The sequence below is a fragment of the Apis florea genome, unplaced genomic scaffold (genome assembly GCF_048593485.1).
Source record: "Apis florea isolate Af1SG1 unplaced genomic scaffold, ASM4859348v1 contig_3184_pilon, whole genome shotgun sequence".
Lineage (NCBI taxonomy): Eukaryota > Metazoa > Arthropoda > Insecta > Hymenoptera > Apidae > Apis > Apis florea.
In genome coordinates this window covers 841,333-853,946 of record NW_028256717.1, presented here as the reverse complement: position 1 = coordinate 853,946, position 12,614 = coordinate 841,333, and the positions used below count along the sequence as shown (strand labels likewise).

The 12,614-nt window shown below is 21.1% G+C and overlaps 2 protein-coding genes across 3 annotated transcripts; one reads left to right on the top strand and one right to left on the bottom strand.

Annotated features, from left to right (window-relative positions):
- The first annotated feature begins 2,012 nt into the window (after nt 1–2,012).
- Nucleotides 2,013–12,142, top strand: LOC100866287 (inactive ribosomal protein S6 kinase delta-1). Of its 2 annotated transcripts, none has more exons than XM_031919805.2 (7): nt 2,013–2,573; nt 2,770–3,900; nt 3,993–4,126; nt 4,225–5,332; nt 5,427–5,522; nt 5,613–5,699; nt 11,407–12,142. In XM_031919805.2, the coding sequence occupies exons 1-7, from the start codon at nt 2,478–2,480 to the stop codon at nt 11,572–11,574; spliced, it is 2,820 nt and encodes a 939-aa protein (XP_031775665.2). In that variant the 5' UTR covers nt 2,013–2,477; the 3' UTR covers nt 11,575–12,142. The 2 variants fall into 2 exon arrangements, with proteins under 2 accessions (XP_031775665.2, XP_012348807.1); XM_012493353.3 differs by lacking the exon at nt 11,407–12,142 and adding an exon at nt 6,321–6,426.
- SMC2 (structural maintenance of chromosomes 2) lies at nt 5,918–10,798 on the bottom strand. The gene is made up of 8 exons (XM_086910437.1): nt 10,504–10,798; nt 9,854–10,276; nt 9,505–9,783; nt 8,568–9,341; nt 7,892–8,479; nt 7,132–7,753; nt 6,802–7,055; nt 5,918–6,717 (listed from the first exon to the last, which is right to left on the bottom strand). Exons 1-8 carry the CDS (start codon nt 10,669–10,671, stop codon nt 6,292–6,294), a joined length of 3,534 nt encoding a protein of 1,177 aa, XP_086766563.1. The 5' UTR covers nt 10,672–10,798; the 3' UTR covers nt 5,918–6,291.
- Nucleotides 12,143–12,614: the final 472 nt, after the last annotated feature.

Below are 12,614 nucleotides of genomic sequence, written 5' to 3'. Positions count from 1 at the left end.
TTATTCAATATAATATATTTTTTTTCAATTATATATATAATTATCAATATTTTATATTATTATCAATGTATAAGTATTGTCAATAATATAAGTTAAAAAATAATTATAATTATGAAAATTTAATAAAAACTTTTCTAATAAATATTAATATTAATATAAATATTAATAATATTAATAATTATAATTTATATAAATATAATTGAAAATAGAATATATTTAAATGATCTTTAAATAAAGTAATGTTTCTTTATTTGCGTTTTAAATATTTAAAATATCAAATTTATTATCTATATTTATTTGAATTTCAAATATAGTCAAGTATTTTCAGAAAAGCATAATAAATAAAACGTAGTAAATAAAGATATAATATCATTTATTATTTTTGATTTTATTTTAATTTATAAAGATTACATTAATGTGTATCTTTATATATATTATACAAATATTATCATTATAAGTTTTAATAATTTAATCAAATTATATATTTTTCTTTATTATTATCATTATTATTACTATCATTACCAATTATATTTCCTATACAATAATATATGTATATTATTTAAGCTATAATGATTACAGAAATCTATTTATTCCTACAATAAAGAATAAAAAAATTGATGTAATATCTATTTTTTATTCGTGTGATTATGATTTTTCTGCAAATGTTTCAAATTATAATGTATATGGATAAATATATATTTTACTTATTTATTAATCTTAAAACTAATCATAATAGAATATATTTATATAATTATATATAATTATATATATATCCTTTCGGTTTCTTTATGTATTTCTTATGATGTTTTTATTAACAATATCAACATTTATCAGCATATTCTTTTACATTAGATTCATAATATCAATAATACATATATTTTCAACAATAACTACATACATTTTTATATTTTATCATATAATTTATTTCTAATATATAAAATTATATTTGTAAAATCATTTTTATTGATTAAGTAAAATCTATTTAGATATATATATATGTATGTGCATTTGTATTTCATATCCACGTCTTTATTTTTTTACGATTTATATCTTTTTCGATTTATGACTGTTGTTTTAAAATTGAAATGTAAATGTGGAAACAACCGTATTTCATAATAATTAATACGCCATCCAAATCAAATTAGATAATTATTTGTTAATAAATTATTCATAACTGTATAACAAATTTTATTTATATAAATAGAATTTAAATAAATTAGTATATAATTATTGTAATAAATTATTGTATATATTTTAAATTTAAATAAATAATTTTATTATTATGGATAAAATTATTTGTTTAAATTTGAAATAGTACTTTATATGCACTTAATATATTTTATAATAAAATATTTGTTTTACTTCTCTTACTTATTTTTATTTTAATTGAAATTAGTTTTTTTATTAGTTTTTAATTATAAATATATAGCTTTAATAGTTTTATTCCAATCGAACGTTACAATTTTATTCTAATGCTGAATCGGTAATGAAGAATGATACAAAAATGATAAAAGAATTTTGTCAGTAACGAAATCTATTTTATCCTGTATGGATAATAATAAAAATGATATTAAAATGATAACATATTTTCAAGTTCTCAAAATGTAAAACAATTAATATTATTAATAAATAATTTTTCTATTTTCTATTAATCAACTTATCTAGTTTTATTAGATTTATCAATCTATTTTATATTTTGAATTAAATAATTAAATAAAAAATATATATAATAAAATATATATTGTTTCATAAATTATTATGATAATAAATTTTAATATCTATTTAATATTATATTATTGAAATATTTTTTATTACGATTATGATTTAGCTCAACATGAAGACTGTTCAAATATAAACAAATTTAATAATTTTAAAATTTAATAATAGCAAAAAGTAAAGCTGAAAATGAACGAAAAAATATTTTTTAAAAAATGTATCAATTAGTATATACTTTATTCTCTTTTATTTGTTAATTTCTATTTCATGTATTTTTAATTTTAAATTCATGATATGATATCGCACGCGCAGTTCCATTTAAGTGGTGAAACGACAGGATTCTAAGAAGTTAATTTTCCTTGACTTCTATTACTTGCTCAGTTGAAATACATAAATAGTGAGATAAGATAATATTAAGATAAAATAATAATAGAATCTTTGTTTAATTATCTATGAAAATTGTTAAAATCGGTTATAAAAAGAACTTGACATGTTCATCATAATTTGAAATACATAAAAAATACATAAATTTCATAAAAAAATTCGTAAAACCATCGCATTATAAATAATTATCTGTAGCAATTATTCTATTATATCAATAGACAAATGGATATTAATATTAATTGAGAATTAATAAAACACGATATATATGCCACGTAAACGAAGAAAAAAACTAAAGACATGAAAAAATCATGATAGAAATACGCAACCTACGATAAAGTAATCAATTTATTGAATTTCTATATTTAAGTGTATAAACAATGGCACCCACCAGAGACAAATGTGTGAGACGTTTTATTATTCCAGAAACGACAAGGCATAAAAAAGGATTTACTATTTACAAAGTCACATCTGTGGTATGCAGTGCAAATATAATATATAAAATAAAATAGTTTAATAATCAATTTTTCTGTGGATTTAAAATATTATAATAATAAAATATTATAATAATATTAAATATTAATTTTTATAATATTCACTTTAATAATTTGATTCTTATTATATGAAAATAATATTTTAAATATTAAGTTATAAATATATGTACTTTTTTAGGTATTTTTAAAAAATTCTTATGAAGAAATTTCTAAAGTGTCTGTATGGAAACGTTATAATGATTTCAAAAAACTTCATTTAGAATTAAATGTACTATATTCACAATCTCGAATTAAAGAAAGTTTTCCATCATTTCCAAAACCAAAATTTTTTGGTAGATTTGAAGCTGATGTTATTGAAGAAAGAAGAGAATGTGCATTAAAATTTTTAGAATTTATAGGAAGACATTCATATTTATATTCTAGTGATATTTTCATAAAATTTTTTGAAACTAGTCATGCTGATTATTATTTAAATGATTATTCTCAGTCTATTAGTTCTGATACATCAACAGAAGAAGATCTTCATTCTTATGCAAATTCTCTATCTAATAATGATGTTGTTCCTCAAAGTATTTCTCAAATCAAAAATATTCAAACATCATTTACAAATTCATCTATTTCTAAAAATGAAGTAAATCAATCTCAAGGTGCATCTGATTCTAAAGAACAAATTTTACCACAAAATAATTTAAGATACAAAACTGAAAATGAAAAGATATCCATGACAAAAAGTATACATAATAAATTGTTAATAGAAAACAATGATTCAAGTAAAATTGTTTCTAAATTAGAGGATACCCAATTAATTTCTAACAAAAATAATAATTGTTATAAGAATTATTATATTAAGAAGGAGAATGATTCTGTAATTTTAGCATCAAACACTAAAACAAATACCACTGTTGAAGATATAAATTCTTCACTAAATACTCATGATGGTTCTGATTTACCACAATCATTGACAGATTCGCCACAATATATTCTAATTGCAGCTGCACATATGAGTGCAGCTATTAAACATGAAGATCTTACTGAATATGAAGAAGCATTTACTCAATATAAAATGGGAATCTCTAGTCTTCGATCTGGAGTTGAATCTGATTCAAATAAAATAAGAGCAGAAATAATTAAGGAAAAAATATCAAAATATTTAGTACGTGCTGAAAAGCTTTATAATAGATATCTTAATTGCAATATCTCAGTGTTGAATAAACCTATAGCAGAACTTCAATATTATAAAGTATTAAAAATTATAGAATCAGTAATGCTTGTAAGAGATATTCGTCAAAACTGCCTCAATATTGTAAAAGTATAAATAATTTGAATATTTTATAGTAAAAAATAATTAAAGCAAAAATATGGAATACAAAAATTATTTAAAAATTCTTTTAATGATTTCAGGCTATAGAAAAATTATCTTCAAACAAAGAAAATATAAGTAATTATATATTACGTGGTGAAATACCATACATGGTCCGTTTACATGCATGTATTGAAACAGACACGCGTATATTTCTAATTTTACAACATTTAGGGTAAATATTATAAAAATAATATTATTGTCATTTTTATTATTTAATCGTAAAATCTATTTTGTAATCGCTAAAATCTAATTGTTTGAATTACATTATAGCCGTGGAAAATTATGGGATTTTATAACATCACATTATAATTCTATTAGTAATAAAAATTATGACAAAATAACTACAGAAAAAGACATTAAAAAAGTAAGTGATGATAGTAATATCAGATTACATAAAAGCGATATAAATGAAATTGAAGATGAAATTGAAAATTTAAATCTTAGTACAAATGCTAAAGTACAAATGGAAATATATCCAATAATGGTAGAAAAAAATTATGAAAAATATACCAATGTATCTACTACACAATTATTAGAAAAGGCGCAAATACTATTACAATCAGTTAATGCAACTTTAAAAGAAAGTAATTCTGTTGCCAATCGATTATGCGAATCTGATCGCTTGATAAATCATCAAGATAATACTTCGTTATTAAATTTTAAAAATATATGTCAACCAAAACATTATGATGAAATGTCAATAAATGTTAATGATATATTATTAGAAAATGACGATACAGATAAAACTATCACAAACGAAAAAATACCTGAGAAGAATGTGATAACATCTAATTATTTATCACAAAATATTACAAATATAAAGAGTCAATATAGCAGCACTAATTCATCATTAAACAATAGTTATAAAAATCTTAATTTCGAAAAAAAAGAATCCATAAATTCTTCGATAGATAGTTTAAAAACAAATAATACATATTTTGCATTAGAAAATAAATTGATAGATATTCGTAATCAAGTGGAAATAAATAATTATTGCATATCAAATAATCAACAATTAAAATATAATACAATTTTAATGGTATCAACAAAAAACAACAATATGGATATTGAACAAGAATATTGGACAATACCAGAAAATGTAATTCGTCTTTGGACTGCTGAAATACTTTTAGCTCTAGAAGCTTTACATCAACAAGATGTTATTGTTTTTGATTTAAAACCTGATAATGTATTACTTGATGATAACGGGCACGTGCAATTAACATATATTGTACCTCGCCATGATATAAATTTATTAAAATATAAATATCCATATTCATCTCCTGAATTATGCACATTTTCAGCTATGACTCCTCTTACTCCAGCTACAGATATCTGGAGTTTCGGCATTATATTATACGAATTAATAGTAGGCAATGTATGCATAGATAAAAATAAAACTGTTTTAAATATATGGCATAAAATAGATTATATAATTATATAATATATTATATAATTACTTTATCTTGCAGAAATTTGAAGCAAAACATCCAGGTTCATTTCAATCGCATTCCATAGTTAACATTCCTAGTAAGCTTTCTGAAAATGCAAAATCTTTGCTTCTTAATGTAAGTTTTTATATTGTTCTAAATCTTTGAATCTAAAAAATTTCTTCTTATTTAAAATATAGAATTTTTGCAAAATTTACAAATTTACAGATACTAAAATATGAACCAAATGAAAGGATGACAATACCCGAAATAAAACAACATCCATTTTTTAAAGATATTAATTGGTCAAATTTGGTAACTACACTCTAAAGTTATAAGAACTTTGTTCTTATTAAATTTTTAAAAAATATATCATTGATATCAAAAAAATTCTGAACTGAAATGGATTCCTAAGACAAAAAATTTTTTTTATGTAGGAAATATTGTTCTTTTTGAACAATATTTTGTAAAGCATAAACCTAAAATTATTGTAGATAATAAATGTTTAAATATTAATAAATAAACAAAATCTGTTATATTGTATAATGTATTTTATAAATATTTTAATATATATAATATGTAGATATAATTACTTATAAAAATATTAAATTATATATCTCTATACTTTTTTATATAGGAATCCAATTTTTTATTAAGGAATCCAATGTTTGGAATTTTTTAATCATGAAGGCATTTCATATACATACTTAATATATATATACTTAAAATATAATTTATAAAAAGTATTCTAATCTATTGTACAGGAATATTATTTAAAAAATATTATCAAATATAAAATCGTCTATCATAGATAAAATATCTTAATTTATTTATATACATAATAGATTGTAGATTGAGTATGAAATTGAGATTGTAGTATGTAGATTAAGAAGTATGATACACTTATTTACTTACTTCTTATTTTTTCACTTCTAGATACTGTTGACATTCCATCAACAAATCTAGTTGTAAATACTACATTAGCATTGTTGAACATTCCATCCTTTAATGATACAACAATAAATTGTGAATGTTTAAAGTGTTTTTTTAACATTATACCAATATTCTCAGTATGAGAGAGATCTAATGCAGCATCAACTTCGTCCAAAATATAAAGTGGAGCAGGTTTAAATAAAAGCATAGCCAAGATTAAAGACAAAGCAACTAAAGATCTTTGTCCCCCTGATAATTCTCCTAACGATTCTTTCCAAATACCAGAAAATGCAATTTTTACTTCTAATCCTTCTGTAACTGTTTGATTTTCACAAGGTTGTAACTTTGCATCAGCTCCTGGTAATAAACTACTAAAAATTGACCCAAAATCCTTATTTACCTAAAAATTAATATTAAATTAATATAATAATTATATAATATAAATTTAATATTTCAATTTAATTTAAATATTAAATAGTAATACTTGTTCCCAAGCTTTCAGTAATGTTTCTCTCTTTTTTTCATCTAAATGCTTAATTGTCTCTAATATTTTTGTTTTATCATTTTCAACTATTTTCTTTTTTTTCATCATTTCATTAAATTGTTCTTCTTCTTTGTCAAGAAGACTAATAGCACGTGTATTAATACTTCGACTGAGTTTTTCACGCATCGATTGTAATTGTTGTACTTTTTGTTCCATTTCTTTAGGTTTATTAACATTAAAATCGTAAATACCACCTAATAAAATATATTTTATAAATATATATAAAATAAATTTAATATATAATTCAAAGTTACAAAAAATAAATGTTACCTGTTTTTCCAAAATAAATTTTATCCTGTTCAATCCATTCATATTTTTGAATAAGTTCAGAAACATTTTCTTTATAATTTTTAACAATATTTTTAATTGAATTAATTTCATGATTTAATTTTTTAATATCCAATTCTGCTTCTTTATTTTGCTTTATAATATCTTCTTTTCGTGTCATAAGCTTCCGCAAATAAGCATTTTGTTTATTAATATTATCTTTTTGTGCTTTTATATCAGATTGTATACGTTTTACATTAACTTTTACTTCATTTAGTTCTTGTTCTAATTCATTTGCTTTTTCTTGTAATATATTTAACTTTTCCTCAGATGTTATTAACTGTTCTTTTCCAATTTCGATACTTTTTTGTAATTCTTTTATTTCCAACTCAAGCATATCTGCTTCTTGTTCCCGTTTTTGCCATTCTTTACGACTGTTTTCAGCTTTTGTTTTTAATCTTTCTAATTCAGATTTAGCATTTTTCAACTGTTTTTCACGAATATTAGTAGCATCTTTCAATTGATGTTCTAATTCTTGAGCATGTATAGTACTTTCCTTTTCATTTTTTTCTACTACTGTTATTGTTTGTAAAAGTTGTTCAATATTTTTTTCTAATGAATCTATCTGTAAAAAATTTATATTATACATTTATATTGTTATATATATTATATACATATTATATATATTATTATATTAATTATATTTTTCTAAATTAATTTTTCAAATCATTTATATCATATCATATTTATTATCTATATATACCTCCTCTTTTATTTTATAATATTCTGTTTGTTCTAATTTTTGTTTCACCATACTAATTTCATAATTTCGTAAGTCAAATGTTTGTTTTAATGAAATATATTTTTCAGCAATATTGTTTACATTCATTAATGTTGTCTCAATATTTTGAAGAGTCTCTTGTTTAATATTTAATTTATTTTGTATATCTTTTAATTCATCTAACTTTAAAAGAACTGATCCAGTTTTTAATGGTGCACCACCAGATAAAATACCAGCAGGATCAACAACATCTCCTTCTAAAGTGACACATTTTTTCATTATGTTATCATGAAATGCTATTTTTTTAGCAATTTCAATATCTTTACAAATAAAAATTTGTCCAAAAATCCATGTCATAGCAGATCTAGTTTCTTCTGGAAAATCTATGAGTGACAAAGCTGGTCGAACATTTTCTATACCACCTATTTTCTGTGCCAAATGAATTAATTGATTATCCATAGGTTTGCCTCCTACTTTATTTAAAGGAATAATAGTTACACGTTTTTGTAATTGACCATGTTGAAGTATTTTCTTACTAGTCATTTCTGTATCTACTACTATATTATATAACTGAAAGATTAAGGATTGAATATTAAATTTGAAATATATAGATTAACAGTGTTATTTAAAAAATAAATGTTATAAAAAATCAAAATACCTTTCCTCCTGCAGCAATGTCCAATGCATATGCTGCATTTTTATCTTTAACTGTGATTAATTTACATACAACTCCTTTTACCGAATTATGATTAAAATTAGAATCAGGCTTTTGATATTCAAATCTAATTTGAGGATATTTTGATTCAAAATGATCTATTTCTTCTTCTAATTTTAATATTTCATTTCTTAATTTACATTTTTGTTCTTTAAGTTCTTCCATATATCCATCTTTGTAATTTAATTTTTTTAATTCATTTTCTAAATTTTTTATTTCTTTTTCTTTATTTTCAAGATCTTTAGTATATTTTTTGTATTCATCTCCAGTGTTTTTTAATTCTATTTTTTTTCTTTTCAATTGCTCTCTATTATGATTTAATGTCATTTCACATTGTTTACGTTGCGTTTGTGCTTCTGATAAACTCTGCTTAGTATTTATTAATTGCTGTTCCAATGTTGCATTTTCACCATCTTGATTTTCTAATAAGCCAGAACTAATTTTTTGATATTTTTCTTGTGCAAGTAATACTGCTTTACAATCCTGTTCATCTGTCTCTTTTAACATTTTAAAAAGATCTTCAACTTTAGCATATTCTTTTTGTTTTGCTACAAAAATATTTTCATCATCAGCTATATTAATTTTTAATTGTTCTATTGCTTTTATAGCAGCTTTAATATTTTCTTCATTGCTATTAAATTCAGCTGTTAATTTACATTGTTTTTTTTCTGTTTCTTTTAATTCATTATCCAAAGTTTCTAATTGAGCTCCTGTTTCCTACATTAAACAAATAAAAAAAAAAGAAATATTTTAATTATATTAAAAAAATATATATATAAAAATATTTTTTTAATAATTTAATAATTTAATAATTTAATATATTAATAATTAATATATTTTTATATTTATAATATTTTTGTTATATAATTAAAATACATACTACATCCCTTTTTTTAGCAATTTCATCATATTCTTTTTCTATATTTTTAAGCTCCTCTTCACCATCATTAATGCTTTTTATTTTTTCTTCTATTTTATTTTTAACAATTTGAGCATTTTCTTCTGCATTCTGACTTTCATTTAAAGCTGTGACATATCTCCATGCTAGACAAATTCTTTTACAATGTTCTAATTCTCTTTCTATACGTTGAAATTCAACATATTGTATTTTTTCTTCTTTAAGTTTTGATAATCTTGGACCAATTTCATTTTTCAAAATCTGAAATTTATTTAGTTTTAATTAAATTGTATAATAATAAATTACAAAAAATTTAAAAATTGAATCATACATCACTTATTTCTTTTAATTTACTATCTTTCTTTTCTATAGTTTTTAAAGCAGCTTCTTTTTTACTTTCATACATTCGAGTACCTGCAGCTTCTTCTATCATTGATAAAATTTCCATGGGTTTCATATTTAAAACTTTTGTAATTCTTCCTTGCATTATCAAAAAATGTGGATTATTTACATTTAATTGAACAGAACAAAACATATCTTGGACACGTTTATTTTGTACATTAGATCCATTGATCAGATATTTATTTTTACCACCAATCACAACTTGTCTTGTAACTATTATCTCTTCATGATGTTCATATCCCATAGGAGATGAATCTCTATCTCTATTGTCAAATGTTATAGTAACACTAGCTTTTTTTACACCTGCTTGACCAGATTTATAAACTAAATCTTGTAATGATGTTGCACGTACCTTAAAATATAAAAAATATTTTTTTCTTCTTAAATTGTTTTTGTTATTCTGTTTTGATACAAATTTTATATTTAATGCTTAAATAATATTAAATATATTTATTATATATTTTCATATAATTCATTTCATACTATCAATGAAAATATAATTGTTTTAAAAAAATAAAAATATTGGAATTTTTGCAATTATAATATTATGTTAATAAAAATATGTAAAAAATAATATACCTGTCCAAGGTTTGATATACCTAAAACAAAACATATTGCATCAAGAATATTTGATTTCCCACTACCATTAAATCCTGTGATTGCGTTGAATTCTTTATTGAAATCATTTATTTCGATTCTTTTTCCGTATGATTTAAATCCTTCTAATACCATAGATTTTATATACATTATGAAATTAAATAAATAGAATTGAAAATATTATTTTAATTACACTTAAGCTGATAAACAAAACTGCAAATTCAAATCGTGAAGAATGACCGGTATGTTTATATACTTATTTGGGCAGATATACAATGAAAATACTAACGATTTTATTTTTTTCTATATAAGTTCCAAAATTCATTAAAAAAATTTTATATAAATTTTTTATGAAATATTAAACTATTAATATTATTGTTTTTGATATTTTAAAATAATGCGAATATATATAAAAATATAAAATTGAAATATTCCTAAAGAATTTCTAGTAAAATATCATTTTGCGATCTAGTGATATTTTAAGATGTCTTTTCTAACATCTTGTATTATATATTAAACTAGCATCTCAATTTATTTATATTTTGATTCCAAAATATTTTAAAATAAAGTTAAAAGTTCTATTTATTTTTAAAACGCAATAATATAAAAGGTAAAAATTATATAAAAAAAATTATTTTTTTTAATATCAATATAAAATATTGCGAGACTTCATTGAAATTAAAAATAAAGCAAATATTTATATTGTATTAGATAGATATAATATAAGATTATAACATAAATATAAATTTAATAAATTATAAAAATTATATTATATGAAATAAAGTAATTTATTTAGTCAGTTAGTAATTGATTAATAATTGATAATTTTTAATAAGTTACTATCATATAATACATTTTTTTTTTTACAAATTATTATGTTATTAGGATCACTATGAATATTCCTCCGATTCAACAACCAGGAACAATTGGTGTAGGACAAATGACACAGTCTGTAAATGCTCAACTTCCTCAAAACCCACAACAAACACAACAGACACAGGTTCAACAGCAACAGCAACAACAACAGCAACAACAAACTCAAGAAAAACTTGATAATATTTCTAAAGTTAAATCATTAATTGTATCATTAAGAGATTCATTGGCCATAGCTCTTAAAACTGCAGCACATACATTACATCAAAATAGTTTAGTAGATGTTGGATCTTTGAAAGGTGGTATTGATCAACCAGATCATAGATTCAATAAAAATATAGAGGAATTTTATTCTATTTGTGACCAAATAGAATTACATTTAAAAACTTCTATAGAATGTACATCGCAAAATTCTAGTTCTCTAAGATATCTTCCAGTACCTGTAATGCCACAACGTACTGATACTGTTGGTACTCAAGAAGCTTTAACATATCCTCAATTTTTAATGACTGTAAGAGCTCAAGTTGCATATGCTCGTGAAGTTCATGATACTTTAGTTTCTGCTGCACAATCAATAGCATCAGGCGAATAAATTTCATTTTAACAAGAAACTTATGAAAAAGGTTGTGACAAAATATATAATAATATTTAATTATTAATTTATATACTGTACCTTTAATTTTTATATACTTTATCTTCTGTATAATGTAATAATATATTAAAATACATTATAGTATTTTATTAAAAATCTAATATCTTTATCTTGTATATGTGAATTTTTATTTCAAAATAATATTTTTATGTTTTAATTCAAAATAATGTATATAATTGTAAAAAGTTTCTTATTATATATTAAAAATTAAAATATGTATATGAATTTAACAAAATTATATTATTTTGAATATTGCTTTTTGTATTTATGATTTTATATTAATAATAAAATTATAAATAAAATATTAATGATTAATAATAAAAAGAGATATATATATTATTTCTTTATGAATCAGATTTAAAAAGAATGCAACAAATTAGTAATAATCTATATATATGAATTGTTAATTTTTATAATGTACATGTTTACAATTATAAATGGCTTTTATATAAAATAAAAGAATATATATAATTAAATTTGAATTTTTCTTCTCAGAGTAGTATTCAATTTTATAATATTTCTAAAATTAATTAAAATTTTCAATAAATATATAATTTTGAATACAAAT